The 18,126-nt window shown below is 42.8% G+C and overlaps 1 protein-coding gene across 3 annotated transcripts in view; it reads left to right on the top strand.

Annotated features, from left to right (window-relative positions):
- Nucleotides 1-14,978, top strand: part of si:zfos-2326c3.2 (mitogen-activated protein kinase kinase kinase kinase 4) — a 55,766-nt gene extending 40,788 nt beyond the window's left edge. For all 3 annotated transcript variants that reach the window (XM_038994034.1, XM_038994033.1, XM_038994032.1), the window contains 9 exons: nucleotides 380-500; nucleotides 870-1,037; nucleotides 1,988-2,131; nucleotides 2,327-2,461; nucleotides 5,458-5,558; nucleotides 6,870-7,019; nucleotides 10,740-10,899; nucleotides 11,719-11,858; nucleotides 12,074-14,978. In XM_038994034.1, coding sequence (XP_038849962.1) covers nucleotides 380-500; nucleotides 870-1,037; nucleotides 1,988-2,131; nucleotides 2,327-2,461; nucleotides 5,458-5,558; nucleotides 6,870-7,019; nucleotides 10,740-10,899; nucleotides 11,719-11,858; nucleotides 12,074-12,157 — 1,203 coding nt within the window. In that variant the 3' untranslated portion in view covers nucleotides 12,158-14,978. The remainder of the gene's footprint in view (nucleotides 1-379; nucleotides 501-869; nucleotides 1,038-1,987; nucleotides 2,132-2,326; nucleotides 2,462-5,457; nucleotides 5,559-6,869; nucleotides 7,020-10,739; nucleotides 10,900-11,718; nucleotides 11,859-12,073) is intronic.
- The last annotated feature ends 3,148 nt before the right edge of the window (nucleotides 14,979-18,126 follow it).

The raw sequence follows: 18,126 nt of genomic DNA, 5'->3' as shown, positions 1-18,126 counted from the left end.
GACCACTCCCAGACAGTCCTAGCAAAATTCTTGCTTGAGAATTTTGTTCTTGCTAAAAAGCCACTTTTGTCCATTTTAATGGAAAACTATTACAGTAATATGCATAATTGTTACCCAGAAATGATTTGATATTGATATATGTGCCTTTAAGAATATGGGCCTTTAAGAGTAATACTTTATAGAGTGCAGTGGTTGGATCACTGAATTTGTATTTGATGTGAGTTTATCTTTCTCCACTAGGGGGAGCTGAAGTAGCGGTTTTAGACTCGCACTCCCCCTTCCATCTCAAGATTGATATCAAGCCTACTGGAAGTCTTTGATTTATTGTTGTTGATGTTGTTTCATTTATATGAATTATGATTTTGGATGCCTTTTGCAGAAGCCTGTAAACAGTCCTCCAGGGAAAAGCATCTCGTCCTCCTCCTCCTCCTTCACTCCCTTCATTGACCCCAGGCTGCTGCAGATCTCTCCCCCTCAGAGCCCAGTGGGCTACAGTCCCAGTGAGTGCCAACATATACACACTGATACACACACACACACATTTTGTATACACACACACACACACACTATGCTACAACGGAAATGCCCCATAGACATTCTAGCACTACAGTAAATCACTGCATGCTAGGGTGGTCTCTAAACAGCATGCTTTGGTCTATAAAAAGGACTATCTTATCATAAATCTCCTTCAATGTATGTTTATATGTTAGTGTATTGTAAAATAAGAGGGGACAGAGGGGAGGGATTCGCTCACATATGTTTTTTCTCCTGTACATGTTTACAGTAATTAGCATAAGATCAGATGCCTGACATCAAAATGACGTCCCGTGGTTGTGAATACGAGTATTGGTTGTGCTTTTCCCCTCTAGCGAGTGGCAAGCCGCTCGCTAATCAGGAGCCAATCAGGAGAGAGGGGCACAGGAAGGGCTCCGTGGTTAACGTGAACCCCACCAACATCAGACCCCAGAGCGACACCCCCGAGATCCGCAAGTACAAGAAGAAGTTCAACACCGAGATCCTCTGTGCTGGACTGTGGGGTACGCAACAGTTAAACACTCGACCTCTAGCCCTTATCCCCTAGAAAGGCACCTTTATAATAACATTGAGATCGACACCCAATCTGATCCTAACCCGCCATCCCCTAGACACTTACTGTGTTGATCTGAAAGGATTGGATATGTATTACTGTGATATGGTAGTAGCTCTACCTTACAATACTGTCTAGAGCAGTGGTTCCCAACCTTTTTTGAACCGTGGCACACCCCACACCAAAGATGTCCCTATTAATGTATTTAGTGGTAATGACCTCCATCATCTATTTCCATGTGTAGCAAGTGAAGTGGAAGATTTCTAAACAATGCCAAATGGAATAGAAATGAAGGAATTAAGTTGGCTAAATGAAAAGGAGTAGGCTACAATGATCAACCAACAGGTAGCCTGTTGTTTCATATGAATGGAGTTGTAGACGAGGACGCGGCAAAATAGCCTCAATTAACCTTGCTACTTTAGCTAGCTAGCTGGCTAACCTAGCTGGCTACTGTAGCTAGCTAGCTTCTTTAAAAACGATTTGATGCAGTCAAAATAGGAACTACCAGATGGTATGATAGATAACCTATGGCAGCAACAAGTTTGTCTAATTAGCATGAGTCGGTTTGGCTACATTCTCTCACTCTCTCTCCCTCCCGCCATACCACACACATAGACTGTCACATACACCGGCCTCTGCTCTTCTCTTGCCCCTCCCCCACCCTTCTGCTTAAACAAGCAGAGCGCAAAGCACCGGCTCTCTCTCGAGTCACTCAAGCAAGTTTCCATTAAAGTTTCTAGATAAATAAAAATGTAAACGTGTATTTTGACTATCCGGATATCCGAAAAATGTTCATAATGTTTTTCGAAATAGTGAAATCATTTAAAATGCCCATCCCTAGTTTGTTGCTGAGGCTTGTGATGTTGAGGCCTAACGCAGGGGTATGGTGTGTTGGTCCAGGTGTTAACCTACTGGTGGGGACAGAGAATGGTCTGTGGCTGCTGGACAGGAGCGGTCAGGGGAAGGTCTACTCTCTGATCAGCAGGAGACGCTTCCAACAGATGGACGTTCTGGAGGGCCTCAATGTGCTCATCACCATCTCAGGTAATTACACTAGTTACAGTAGTGCCACACACAAGTATATACAGTACATCTGTCACACACACAGATAAACATACACACACACACAGATAGGCACACCCGTACACACAAATAGTCAGTCTTGGAATGTTTTTTGCACCTACTTTTGCAGCCAATTCTCTAGTCCTCTAAACCCCATTACTGTACCCTCTCTGTCAGGTAAGAAGAACAAGCTGAGGTTGTACTACCTGTCGTGGCTACGGAACAAGATCCTACGGAACGACCCAGAGGTGGAGAAAAGGCAGGGCTGGACCTCAGTAGGAGACCTGGAAGGATGTGTGCACTACAAAGTCGGTGAGTATATATTACCTGGCCTTAGATCATGAACGTGTTACGAAACCAATATCTAGCTTACGGATATTGTTGCACTCGCTTTGTCTAGGCGTCGTAGGCCTAGTTACATGGTCTGTAACCTGAATGAATGTGTGCATTTACAGTATATCACAAAAGTGAGTACACCCCTCACATTTTTGTAAATATTTAAGTATATCTTTTCATGTGACAACACTGAAGAAATGACACTCTGCTACAATGTAAAGTAGTGAGTGTATGGCTTGTATAACAGTGTAAATTTGCTGTCCCCTCAAAATAACTCAACACACAGCCATTCATGTCTAAACCGCTGGCAACAAAAGTGAGTACACCCCTAAGTGAAAATGTCCAAATTGGGCCCAAAGTGTCAATATTTTGTGTGGCCACCATCATTTTCCAGCACTGCCTTAACCCTCTTGGGCATGGAGTTCACCAGAGCTTCACATGTTGCCACTGGAGTCCTCTTCCACTCCTCCATGACGACATCACGGAGCTGGTGGATGTTAGAGACCTTGCACTCCTCCACCTTCCGTTTGAGGATGCCCCACAGATGCTCAATAGGGTTTAGGTCTGGAGACATGCTTGGCCAGTCCATCACCTTTACCCTCAGCTTCTTTAGCAAGACAGTGGTCGTCTTGGAGGTGTGTTTGGGGTCGTTATCATGTTGGAATACTGCCCTGCGGCCCAGTCTCCGAAGGGAGGGGATCATGCTCTGCTTCAGTATGTCACAGTACATGTTGGCATTCATGGTTCCCTAAATGAACTGTAGCTCCCCAGTGCCGGCAGCACTCATGCAGCCCCAGAGCATGACACTCCCACCACCATGCTTGACTGTAGGCAAGACACACTTGTCTTTGTACTCCTCACCTGGTTGCCGCCACACGCTTGACACCATCTGAACCAAATAAGTTTATCTTGGTCTCATCAGACCACAGGACATTGTTCCAGTAATCCATGTCCTTAGTCTGCTTGTCTTCAGCAAACTGTTTGCGGGCTTTCTTGTGCATCATCTTTAGAAGAGGCTTCCTTCTGGGACGACAGCCATGCAGACCAATTTGATGCAGTGTACGGCGTATGGTCTGAGCACTGACAGGCTGACCCCCCACCCCTTCAACCTCTGCAGCAATGCTGGCAGCACTCATACGTCTATTTCCCAAAGACAACCTCTGGATATGACGCTGAGCACGTGCACTCAACTTCTTTGGTCGACCATGGCGAGGCCTGTTCTGAGTGGAACCTGTCCAGTTAAACCGCTGTATGGTCTTGGCCACCGTGCTGCAGCTCAGTTTCAGGGTCTTGGCAATCTTCTTATAGGCCAGGCCATCTTTATGTAGAGCAACAATTCTTTTTTTCAGATCCTCAGAGAGTTCTTTGCCATGAGGTGCCATGTTGAACTTCCAGTGACCAGTCAGTATGAGGGAGTGTGAGAGCGATGACACCAAATTTAACACACCTGCTCCCCATTCACACCTGAGACCTTGTAACACTAACGAGTCACATGACACCGGGGAGGGAAAATGGCTAATTGGGCCCAATTTGGACATTTTCACTTAGGGGTGTACTCACTTTTGTTGCCAGCGGTTTAGACATTAATGGCTGTGTGTTGAGTTATTTTGAGGGGACAGCAAATTTACACTGTTATACAAGCCATACACTCACTACTTTACATTGTAGCAGAGTGTCATTTCTTCAGTGTTGTCACATGAAAAGATATACTTAAATATTTACAAAAATGTGAGGGGTGTACTCACTTTTGTGATATACTGTATATGAGAAATCAGCATATGCACCTAGGTGTTGAGTGTACATGTGCCCAAGGAGACAGCGACCTTGCCTTGGTCCAGGGTCAGCTCTGTCTCTCTTGACCTCTTGGTCGGCCCGTCCAAGCTGATTCTCATTTGTTCAGATGTTGACGAAACATAAATATGTACAAATAGGAAAAATACCAAAGGCATGCCCGAACTAAAGACTCAAAAACAAACGGAAGGCCTCATGGCTACCAAACAAAACCAGCAGGCTCACGGCTTGTAAGATGGGACACTGACTGACAATACCATTAATTGGCTGAACCTGATGTGCTTGTCAAGCCTTGGCTCAGCATCGAGACACGGTTGCTGCCACCTGGGGGATGGAGGGTGGAAGTATCTATGTCCTAACACTAACCCGCCCCCCCCCCCCCCCCATATCATAACAATAGCGTCACGACTGATGTGTTGAATCAATCTTTCATTGTATTGCATGACAGGCCTATATGAGTGATGTTAAACACTGTAGACATAGCACTGCTTACCAAAGGTTTTTGTGTTGTTGTATACAGAAAGCAATGAGTATAATACAAGCAAAAAACTCATTTCGAGATGATTTGATCTATTCTCTGAGTATCTGACTCCATTAGAGCACAATAGGTCAGTGTGTGAGATTGTGGGTGCATGTGAACTGGGTGTGAGGGACTGATCGTGTGTCACGGTGTAGTGCTAGTGCTGAGCTCAAGAGATGTGAGCCTCTCTTTCCTACGACTCTTCCTGAGGTTAGTAAGAGTGTTGACAGAGTGAGGACAGCTCAGGGACTCCAACCAAGGAAGGATGTGATGTCATAGTGAAGCACACACTGTCCTTCCCAGCACTCCCCTCTGTATTGTTTCTCATAGTCAGAGGCATGCTGCTATTGCCTCAGTGAAAGGCAATTGGCTTCCTGCCTTTCAAATCTTAGTTTACACAAGGGTTTCGTCCTAAATGGCACCATATTCCTTACATTGGCCTCGGTCAAAAGTAGTGCACTAAATATGGAATAGGTCGCAATTTGGGGCACAACCAAAAACCTCTTTGTTGAGATTGTCTAGTGATCATTAGTTCAAGACCACTGACACGTAAGTATTACAGACTGATCTAGTGAAAGCCTTTATCTTGTTCTGTTTCCATTATGAGAGAAATCGCTAATCCTAATTGAAATCCCTGCTTTTTTGTTACATGTCATTTCAGTTCGATATGAGAAGATTAAGTTCCTGGTGATTGCCTTGAAGAATGCTGTGGAGGTGTATGCATGGGCTCCCAAGCCTTACCACAAGTTCATGGCTTTCAAGGTGAGAGTCACATCAAACATGTATGGAGGAAAATAAGCACATCCACATGAAGAGAGTGGTCGGATATGATATTATTAATGGTGCATCACTACAAGACTACTTTCCACTACCATGGTGCTTACCAATGGAACAGCAAGAGGAACTTGCAGGCTATGCTCAAACCCTACACCCCAACCCAAGCGTTCTGCCACCTCAGGTCGGGAGGGAAGCTCCCGCTCAGCCTAGTCCAAGCTCTTCTCTGTCCTGGCATGCCAATGGTGGAAACAACTTCCCCCTTACTAAAATGTCAAATGTCAACATTACCTTCCAATTGTCTTCTTATGTTCTCTATGGCGATGTCCTTTCATTGTAGCCTGGGTGCCTGGGTGCCACTCCTTATGGAATTGTCATGACCATGTTTGGCTTGGAGTAGGCATAAGCACAAACGGATCTGGGACCGGGATACTTTCGCTGTGAATCTAGAATGCTCTAATGATAGACAAAGAGAATATGTAATGCTATTAAGGTCACCTTGACAACACTGTCCTAGTTCTGAACTCTCCTCAGAGGCTTGCCCTATTTCTTACACATCTTTCTGGAATGAACCGTTTTAATTATTTCTACTCACTGCAGAGAAACCATAAAAGATATGAAATATACTAACCTTGGTGGTCACCGTGGGTTAGCTCCTAGTGTTAGCTTCTGGGTGTGCAAAACATTAGGAACACCTGCTCTTTCGATGACACAGAATGACCAGGTTAATCCACGTGAAAGCTATGATCCCTTAAATCCCCTTTAATCACTGTAGATGAAGAGGAGGAGACAGTTTAAAGAAGGATTGAGACAATTGAGACAGGGATTGTGTATGTGTGCCATTCAGATGGTGAATGGGCAAGACAAAATATTGAAATATGGTTTTGAATGGGGTATGGTAGTAGGTGCCAGGCGCACCGTTTTGATTGTGTCACGAATTGCAACGCTGGGTTTTTCACACTCAACAGTCTCCTGTTTGAATCAAGAATGGTCCACCACCCAAAGGACATCCAGCCAACTTGACACAACTGTGGGAAGCATTGGCATCAACATGGGCCAACATCCCTGTGGTACGCTTTCGACACCTTGTAGAGTCCATGCCCCAATGAATTGAGGATGTTTTGAGGGCAAAAGTTCCTAATGTTTTGTACACTCAGTGTATGTCTTGACCAGGAAGAACTATTGGCTCTAGTTATACTGTATACTATAAATATAGTTATACTGTATACTATAAATATAGTGATACTGTATACTCTTCCGAAGTCATTCCTAATGTCTGTCCTTGTTGTGTGTATCCAGTCGTTCGGCTCGCTCCCCCAGAGGCCTCTGTCTGTGGACCTGACGGTGGAGGATGGACAAAGACTCAAGGTCATCTACGGCTCCCTGTTGGGCTTCCACGCCATCGACGTGGACTCGGGGACGCCCTACGACCTCTACTTGCCAACGCACGTGAGTCCTCCACCCCCAACTCATCCTTAACCCCAGCCTCCTCTAAACTCTCCCACGCCCCCTCCACCCTCTCCCCACCCCAGCCTTCTTTCTCCCTCTCAGGGCCATGCAGCCTGGGTCTCTGCCAGACCTCCAGCCTACAGTTTCTGTGTCTCTATTCCATAGCAGATAAGCAGCTCTTCTCCTCTGCACCCACGCCACTCAGCGTGATCTTTTGTTCTGACTCAGAGTTGACGTGGGTAGAAGCTGTTTGCCACCACAGCCAGTTGACTAATGCGGTTGATACAGTATAATATCGACAGGATGGGTTTGTGTTTAAGCCAGGCCTGCTACTGTCAGTATCTGACCTTGTGGCACTTGTCTTTGGAGCAGCAGGCAGCCTAGCGGTTAAGAGCGTTGGGCCAGTAACCGAAAGTCGCTCTGGATAGGAGCGTCTGCTAAATGACAAAAAAATGACTCAAATGTCAAATGCAAATGGTTTCTCGAAAAGCCCCTCATAGAAATTCTCTGTCACGATATAAGCTCAAACATCACTTACCTCAGAGCAAAGGAGATACAGTGCATTTAGGGCGCTTTTCCTCTCGGGGGCAAACAGATTTACTGAAAAATAACTCAAGCATCACTCCAGTAATCTACCGCGGCCACAACAGTTGTCTGAAGATACAGGGAGGTCAGACTTGGTCAGTTATCAGTTAATCTCAGTGGTAGCTGTGTTTGGCTGACTACCAGGAAGTGAATGAGGCTGAGAATGACTGAGTAGCCAGCTGAACCAAGTGATGGATATTGTGTTCGTTAGAACTTCTAACCCCTCTATGAGGCTCAAGATGTAGCAGGGTGGAATAATGCAGATGTGCAGATGTGCAGCCTCTACTCTTACTGATGAGAATCCCATACACCCACACAATGCTGCAGAGAGCTGCTGGGAGCTGAGAGCCAGAGCAGAGGAAGAATACATTCTCAGAAGGAAATTAGCTCTATTACACACTCACAATACACACTCACACACACATACACTTGCACTCACTTTTGTGCGTACATCCACACAAATATAGACTTGTACACACACGCACACACACTGTGCCACCTCCCAGTGCTGTGCCCTCAGAGGTGTGCTGTGGCTCTATCCCACTTCTCCCACTGTGCTGGCCCACATAGCTATCATTGGCTGCTTCTCTTTGGCCCCAGTCTCCAGCCATGTGTGCTACTTTTCACCAGATAGATAGCTCTAAAAATACCTCGGCAGCGCCGGCAAACCATGTGCCTGCTAAAGTGACCTGTTATTCTGCCATTTTTTCTCATAACAGTGATATATTTAGAGAGCACTACCACACACTCGATAACACTGGTGCCTTAGTCTCTTACACTGCAGCGGAAGAGAAGAGTCCTTCTCTTTTACCCGATCACTCGCTCTCACATTCACTCTCGTATTCACTCACTCTCACTGACACTCACTGGTCCGCTCATTCTTTCCTTCACACACACACACACCTTTTCTCCCAGATACGTTCTCCCTGCTGGCTGCTGTTGATGATGAGATGATAAGGATACCGAGGCAGCGGATTAAGATATCGCTGCGTCTGTGGATGCCAGTGTTGATGCTGAGGATTGTGGTGGCACAGCCACAGCAGCATGAGGACAGCGGGTGGCAGCTGGGGGGACAGGCTATCGGCCGGGCAAGTATGGGGCTCCTGTGGTGACTAACACTGGTCCTGTGGTAACTTACACTGGTCCTGTGGTGACTTACACTGGTCCTGTGGTGACTTACACTGGTCCTGTGGTGACTGTGACTTACTGTACATAGAAGCTTTTGGGGTTGTTTGAGGTGTTGGTTTGTTTGGGGATTTGGGGTTTGAAGTTATACCTGCTGTTTAAGCTACTAGTCTAAGCCAGTACGTGGACTCGCTTATAGCAGCTCTTATGTAGAAGGACTTTGTTATAATCTTCTTATACGAAGGGGTCTTTTTGGGGTTATTGTAGATCTCTTGTGGTCTTAGAAATGTTGTGTATGTGAATGTGTGAATGTTGCATCCTCAAAGAGATAACAGAGACTAAAAGACAGTCTCATTGTTTGAATGTTGGCTATTATGCAAGTGCTTATGAGGGACCTGGGGGGGTCAGAAGTGGCTCCCTCCTCCGCCTCGCTGCCACTTATTCAACCCAAGATGCTGTTCAGTGGTTATATTCATAGGTTGCACCTCCGTCACTCGGTCGCGTCATGCCATTGTTATGAACGTTCTCAAGCCGCCCTCTATCAGCGGCGCCATAGTGGTGCCCTAAAGTGGTGATAAGCCCGGTCATTCTGGACAGAGGCTAAATTACACTTTAGTGCCTGGCAATACGATGACATTGCTAAAGTAGTCAAATATTTATTAGGAAACAACTTTGCCAGCATTATCATGTCATCAAATTTACTTTAGACAGATGGCAATGTTGTCATTAGATAGCAAAGCAATGCTAACGTTAGCTAGCTAAAATCCAGTGGCCTCCCCTCAGTCTTAGCTAGCTAGCTAACGTTATACTGCATCTAAAGTCAATATGGTGACATCAAAATGATGACAAAAGGTTTTCCTATCAATTATTTGCCTCCTTTTGTATGTCATTGTATTTCCAAGCCACTTTAATGCACTTTTGATGAAATCTTCATCAGCGCTCATTGACGATGCATTGAGTAGTATCAGGCATCAGTCCAAAACGAACGTTCAAAACAGTATTGTGACGAAACATGCAACCCATGCAAGCTCTGCATCACATCTCAGTGGAGCTCACCTAGCCATAGCAACAACACTAATTTGGGTACCTGAGTTGCATCCCAATGTCAAGGAAGAAAGAGCTGATCACTGAGCGTCTTTGGCAAATGAGATTGTAATTAAAGAAATTAAGTGAAAACATTGTATGGCAATTAATTAGCTGAGACAGAATCAATTAAGCGTTGTCACCCTCTCTCTGTTGCCACCTGTAGTCAGTGACTCGGCTGATTCAACATGTTGTTTAGCCTCAGTTCACTGACTCTGAACCAGCCTCTAATCAAACAGAATGAATCCAGATGGTTCCAGGGAGGGAGAGTGGGAGTGTGAGGGAGCAATGATACTTTGTTTTATTAGCCAATGTTATCTGGTAGGCTTAGGCGATATACCGTATATACCGTATACTGGGGTATTTAGACATACCGCCGGTTTCATTTTAATACCGGGGGCTGCAGGGGTGTGTGCTACGCCACAGCTTATAAGTTAACTATCCAAGATGTGCCTAATAAATGATGTCCAGCTCAGGACTCCAGCTATGCATTTGGATTGCTAACTTGCCAGCTCAGTGGCTAGATGGCAAGATCAAGCTACTTGGTTACAGCAGAGACAATCCAGACCCTTCTGGATCAAAGTTTTTTTTAACTTTTTTTTATTTTAAGGAATAGCACCGCTTGTTCCGATAATACCCGGTATGGTACAGAAATAGTATGACGGTATGAAAGTCTTGATACCGTCCAAACCTCTTAGTTGGTGTATTAGGAGGATTACCCCTGGTGATGTGGATGTAGCTGGGTGAGTACTGCTGTTGCTGGTAGAGATGATGAGGTTATTATGGATGTGTCTTAAATTGCACCTGTCAGGCCCATAGGGCTCTGATCAAAGTAGTGCACTATATAGGGGATACCATGCCATTTGAGACATAACCCATCTTATCATCATCTCATCTCATCTGACTGTGTGTGTTTGTCTGTCTTAGATCCAGGGTGTGATCCGGCCCCATGCCATCATCATCCTACCCAACAGCAGTGGCATGGAGGTTCTGGTGTGTTATGAAGACGAGGGGGTCTACATAGACACCTATGGACGCATCACCAAGGAAACAGTGCTGCAGTGGGGAGAGATGCCTGCATCTGTCGGTGAGTTTCTGTACATCGTAGCCACCCACCAAATCAAAACCTGCAGGCTGTGCGTGCGTATGTGTGTGCGCGTGCTTGTTTGCATATCTCTTGAAAGACGGGGGAGACAGAGAGAGAGACAGAGAGAGAGATTCCAACTCCACTCGGATTGAAAAACTAGCGCATATAAGTCTAATTTTATATTAAAATGGATAGATTTGATAGACCTGCAGACCCAGACCGTTTTAAAAATAGAACATGTCTCTTGTATTGACCCTTTTTGTTATGCAGCAAGCAAGAAGTTAACCTTATTTATTGTGCTTGGATCACTGGGTGCAACGAGGAGTCAAGCTGGATCCAACCCCTCTAGACAGATTTGGGACAGTGGCTCTAAAAATAAGATGTTCTGTTAGACTCATTTAGTTGGGTCCATTGGCCAGGTCATTATTCAAGGGGAAAGGGTGTCTGTGGGGAATAGATGCACAGACAGGACAGCGCTCAGCCGAGTCTCGACCAGAGTATATAGAGTGTAAATAAACTCTGGGTGTAGGCTCTAAAGAGGAGAGTGTGGTAAAGGGGAACCTATTGATTTTCATCTCTAGATGCGTCTCGAGATTGGTTTACAACATGGCACTCACTGAGAGGCAGAAACCCTTGGAGGGTCTAAAACCCTGAGTGTGTACTCTAGTGACCAAGGGTGCATCCCAAATGGCACATTATTCCCTATATAGTGTACTACTTTTGACAAGACCCCTATGGGCCCTGGTCAAAAGTAGTATAGGGAATAAGGTGCCATTTGTGCCTCAATCTAAGTCTGTGATGGTGTGTGTGTCTCCACAGCCTACTTGCAGTCCAACCAGGTGATGGGCTGGGGAGACAAAGCCATCGAGCTGAGGTCAGCTAACACAGGCAACCTTGAGGGAGTCTTCATGCACAAGAAGGCCCAGAAACTCAAATTCCTGTGTGAGAGGAATGACAAGGTAAGACAACATCCCAATATCACCAAAACATACCTTGGGCAAAGCTCACATGACACCCTACTCCCCCCATATTACTTTTAGGGCTTACATAGGGCCTTGGCTAGATACTGAAAATATGTCCTAGCCTACTGTATGTTGTTCATAGTATTGTAGGTGTTGAATATTATACTGGAAGTTGTAAGTGTTTAACTGCTTCATCTATTTTCTGTGTGAAGGTGTTCTTTGCCTCAGTGCAGTCAGGTGGCAGCAGCCAGATCTACTTCATGACACTGGGCCAAAACTCTCTGTTCAACTGGTGAGCTCTGGGGCCTGAAAGCAACAAACATTCATACAGGGATCATCTCAGAAACAACATGAATTATGCTCAGATACAGTCCTCTTAAAAACTGAAGTTACACTTTTAGTAATACAGCTACAAAACCCCATGCATATGAGGATACACCATTAGCAATTAGCATTAATTTATTATTTTTGTGGCTAAGGCCAATACATTGGTTTTATGCTGGTTATTTCAAGTCTCTAGCTCTAGTACTTAAGAAGTGAATATTGCGCCTTAATAGCCATACACAGGGCTTCTTCTTTATGTTTTGAAATACATTGGCAACCTACATTTGAATTCATATTGATCTCAATATCACATGGACTGAAAAGCACAATTGCTTCTTTGTTTATATCCAGAATGCATCAAAACGTTTTTTATTAAGTGATTGTTGGTATATTCATCATTGTATTATTAGCAAGTGCCATTGTTGGTGTTACATCCTATTTACCATCCAGTATTATTTGCAGGTATTATGTGCTTTTAAAGTTGCACAGTCAAGTTGCACTTCAGGAAATTAAAGTCAAATGTTCTTACTCTAAAGGGAGTGACAAAACATAAGTTCCTTAATAATGAAGAGTGCATTAGAAAGACTACAGAGATTAGTGGGCTAAGTAATCGTTTTTAAATGTAGACACTGATACTGCAAATTGCTTGTCCTTATTTCTCACTATGAAGTCAATTTACGGCCCTTGCAATTCCAATGGTGTATACTTAGTTTTACGGTCTCCACTTTCTAGTCGTAATTTAGATGACCAAATAGGCATTATATCCCCTGTTGCATCTCTTGATATAAAACAGATCATGTTTTGCATTAAGTCGTTTTTAAGAGGAAGAAGAAAAGGATCATGATGTTGACCTCGTGCTATATAGGTATTTTTGTACGTAAGTGGATGTACATATTATTTGCACTGTTTTATAGATATTTTATATCCACTGGTCATCTCTATGTACAGGTTAATGGATTTGCAAATGATCTAGCTCTTTGCACTATGACCACTTTTGTAAATGTTCAATGTAAAATGCTTTATTGTCATGTGTACTACATTTGAAGTCCTTTTGAAGTCCTTTATTTACAAAATTTGATAGCGTCACATTAAATAGAGATTGCATCTGATTTAGATCAAGCTAAATCTTCTATTTAATATGTCATGATCTAAAAATGATGTAATAACAGCAATAGGCTTTTAACTCTTTAAATTATAAAATATATACTCTTTTGTAAAAAAAAAGTTGTTAAAGGACATTGAAATAATTGATCTGTACCACAAATGTGAAATGTAAACTCAAATCAATTGTATTTTTTTCCATTTTTATTTTGTTTTGCTTTTTATGCCATCAAATGGAGCTCAACATTTTCATTTCAAATCCAGTTTGGACAATTATAGTTACTTTATCTTCATGATAGAAATTTCTGCAGCTGGTTCTGTATGCATATTTTGAACTGAAAAGGAACTTTTTCAAGGGACAGTTTGATATGATGTTTTTATTTTGTTGTTACCAAAAAGCATCTCATATTTGTACGTGACTCATGAGGTGTATTCAACTGACAATATATTTAGGTTAGAAGGAATAGCCAGTTAGGTACTCAGTTTCACATAGCAATTATTTGAACGTATATTTACCCTATAATGATTTCCATGAAGTTTCCATGAACTAATGCTTTCATTGTCATTGGTCTAATTCGCAGATTTTTTTAAAAACTTACATTCTGACTGAGATTTGTAGTCAAGGCAAAGTGGTAAGGAATCAATCAAATTGTGTTTTGACTAAATGTTTTTATTAATAGATCGGTTTTAATGAAGTATTTTTGAAAATAGTAACAGAGCACTCAGTTGATATCTCATTCATTTGGCATGTATGATGCAAATGTTATAATTTGTCAATTTCAAATAAGAGATTGAATAGGTAGATTTAAACCATTTAAACTTTTTATCCTGAACTTACATTTGAACAAGCTTTTCCTGTTTTCTTATGCCTAAGTAGAACTTGTGACAGTGAGTCACTATATTGTCCATTTGTAAACAGTTGGTAAATATTTCTATAAAAAACAGGGATTTTAAGCAAAAGTTGTGATATCAGACATGTTACTGAGCTAAATAATAGTTTATCAACTGACAGTTATATTGCAGTTGGGGATTGTGAGTCATAGCACTCACTGTGTCATTTCCCCTCCGATCCACCCCCATATTTCCGGAAGTGCTCTTGTATGAAATCATGGGTTTGCTTATCCTATTGAGAGGCGTGTGCTGTAGGAAGGACTGAGGAGGTTGATGATGGTTTGTGTCAGGTGTGTGTCGTGTAGCTGTGAAGATTCCTCTCTGCTTTATATGATGCAGAGCAAATTGAGTTTTTGTTCTCGGGAATTTGAGTAAGATGGAGAAAGAATTCCGAAAGGTTTTTGATGTTGAGTGTAGTTGATGGTTATATGAGATTTTACTGAATAGACTGGTAGACCAATCAGTCTTGACCCATTTTTCCCCTACAATATATATATATATATAGTGTCCCAAAACAATTTGAATAAAGTTGACCACTTTATATTGATAAATATCCACAAAATATATTGTTTCCTTACCTGTTATTTTTCCATTTTGTTTTTGAAATTGTATTGCAATATCATTTGTATTTTATTTTGTCCTTTCTTTTGTCTTACTTTTGCTTTATTTTTGCACTGGAACTTTCTTATCATTTTACAGCATGTACTGTATACTCAACCCGTGAAATTAATTAGTAACACTAATTGAGGTGTTATTATATTTAAAAAAAACTGTTGAACAATAAAAGATGTAGACAAATTATTGTGATGTTCAGTGGTTATTTGAATAACATTGGAACAATATCAACTTACCAAAACTATACAAAAACTATACATTTGGAAGTAGTCTAGAACTATGTAATTCTTATGGTTATACTTTAAGAACAGCAACTAGAGTACGGAAGAGGTTGTTTCAGTGGACCGACCTTTTAACGCTCCCAAGTTATTAATGTCACACAACACCTGTGCCAATCAGTGATCGAGCTGGGAGCTGAAACAGGAAACATGGGTTCCATCTTCACCCGGAACCAAGTCTGACTGGCAACATAGTAATAGGGACTTCCACACAAGAGCTATTTCTTACATATGATGCATTCCACCTGCACATGATGATTCAAGACTTCCATTTAATTTCCACATGCTTACAGTATTCCTGTATCTGCTGAAGCAGTCACAGTGTTTGGGCAGCATGCTAGCTAGGGGCTGGTCTATATTTGCGGGTCAGAGTGTTTAGTTCTCTGGTTAACTGTGGAGTCAGCTGTGTCAGATGGAAGGGAGGTAACCTGAGACAGGCCCTAGCTCACTTCCTCAACCAACTCTCTCCTCAGGCTCAGTCAGACGCTGCTATAGTGGAGCTGGTGGCTCTCAGTCCCAGCCACTGCCATGGCTGCCTCCCCCCACCTAGCACTCCCCCTGACACCCCCCACCACCACCCACCCCCCTCCCGTCTGGATACCACCCCTGTAGATGACAGTTGAGTGGTGCTCAGAGAAGGACCCTCTGCGCCCCCTTGGTGAACAGGGAAGAGAGTGTGCCGGGGAGAGGAGCAGAGAGAACCGTTTGTCTGTATGTCCCTGCCTGTCTCACACAGTACAGCCATCACCCATTGGACTAGTAGCTGCACAGCGGTCCACTGGTAAGGTCTCTGCATGGTGTGGGGCTTTTTATTTTCCCCAGAGGAACCATTAGTTGCGTGGTCTAGGGGTCAGGTGTTGGCACAGCTTAGGATCATCTGGTTTATGTCACCGGATCCTTACTCAAAATATGTTCTGGTTTGTGTTCAACTGTTGACTATACATAAAGCTGTAAAGCTATCTATCTCTTACCAACTTTAAATGGAAGGTACATTTGCATGTTTATCTACTGTATCAATCAAACATGAAATCTTAGCCTGGTAGTCATGTCAAATTTGAATGAATTAACTGTTTTACTTGTGATCAAACCGTATAAGCTGGCAAATCAAAAAAGTTGTGTGGTGAAAAATGTGTTGCATTTGCTGGGATTTAACTTTGGAACTGCAAAAGTGTGTCAATTATATAGTGTGCAGCGGGGTGAGCCAGCTTGGCATTCCAGAGTGCAGTGGGGATGATGGAAGGGGCCAGGATGGGGTGGGGGGTGTGGGGGGCTTGGCCAGGCCAAACATGCTTCTGCAATGCACTCTGCAAACTGAGAGCTCTGATTGGCCAGAGATCATGTGCTCCTCGCTCTAAATTGGTCCACCTGTAGACAATTCCGAGACCTGTTGGAATTGTTGACTTGTGCAATGGCTTGATGATTAGAACCAAGTCAGTAAACAAATATTCAATTATAGCCTACGAGTGTTTCACAATATCAGTAGTAGCAGTTGGTTGTATGTACAAACTTTACTAGATTCTCAGCGGCCTTGTGCAACCTAAACATGTCAGGAGTCTGATGACTTGCAAATCTTTTGATATCTTTTCAACAAGAGAAACACCAGAATGTCACATGACAAAATTTGCTGACTTATTTATGGGAGACGTCCCTTCCAGTCATTCTACTTTGAGATTTGCGGTTTTGAAGTCGTTCAGTTTGGTTGATGAACAATTGCATTACTGTGGACCTGGGTCACTAACTGGCATTCTGAACATGTTTATTCTCACCAGGTGTTATCTGGTATTTTGACCTCGCTTTAGTTAATTGGAATATGGGCTCGACATGACCATATCAGTGTGTTAAAGCCTGGATCACTACCCTGTCCGATGATCCCTCTAAATAACTACCTTAATAAGATTCCAGCATCCTGCCCAGTACATAGGCTCCTGCTGGACATAAGCTGCGGTATCATTACTGAGTTGTGTTGTGATGGTTGGAATGGAATGTATCCATGACTGGACAATGATATGTGTCGGTATTAGAGAGGCAGCTGCAGTACAAACAGAAGGCTCCTATGGTGGCAGACTGATGGATACAGGGTCATTCCTACAATGCGGTGCCTTTTCTGTCCTCAGGAAATATCACTTTAGTGTAAAATTTCAAAAGGCTTTAAATATAAGGTCAGGTGTCCTTTACCTTAAAAACATTAAAATATGGATCTTGAAAGGGAATTTAAGCATTTTAAACACTTTTTTTTCAGTGGATGTAGGCATTTTGGAATGATCCTGGGTGTTATTCATCAAATTCCACGATAAATATAAGCCCTAAAATATTCAAATATTTAAATATTTTAAAAAATTGTCCTCGTTAAATTCTCTCTCATCAATAACTTATTTTTTCATGATTATTGTATTTATTATTATTTTATTTCAGATTGTCTGTGCGTCCCTGATATCACTTTCCACCCTGTTAGTTTGTTGTTATTCTCCATTTAAGAAAACAACCCCTTCCTACAATGGCACCACATTCAGGAAGTGTCATGATTTCTTTGGTTGGAAAACAATGGTGCAAAGCTAAATAAATACAAACACTCAGTTTTATCTATTTGTCCACCCTCTTAGGCTAAATTATAGAGAGCATTTTTTTTAATTGAAATGTTAAAATATGTTTGATAGAGAAGTTCAAATCCTGTTCAAGTGTTCACCATTATGCTAGCTCAATCTTGCTCACTCACAGAGCGATGGCTAATTTAGGCTCAAAATGTCCACTCTGTTAGGCGTTCCACCCTGTTAGGTGGTGCTCTGAACAGGTTCTGAACAGGTTGGAAAATGAACACACACTTTTTTTCTCTGTGTCTGAGCTTGACCAAAAGTTACAAGGTCCAAAATGCACCACATTGTAGGAATGACCCGACTACAGTGGGAGATTATAGTATGTTCCTCCTTCCAAAACTGGCTGTTCAGTTTGGCAGGCCTAATAACAATTTTTGGTAACACTTTACTTGACACCCAGCGTCATAACACGTTATGACACGGTCATAACCATGCCATAATATGTCATAACAGCTGACACAACTT

This window comes from Salvelinus namaycush, chromosome 5 (assembly GCF_016432855.1).
Source record: "Salvelinus namaycush isolate Seneca chromosome 5, SaNama_1.0, whole genome shotgun sequence".
Lineage (NCBI taxonomy): Eukaryota > Metazoa > Chordata > Actinopteri > Salmoniformes > Salmonidae > Salvelinus > Salvelinus namaycush.
The sequence above is the reverse complement of the archived record's forward strand: the minus strand, read 5'-3'. Positions and strand labels throughout refer to the sequence as shown.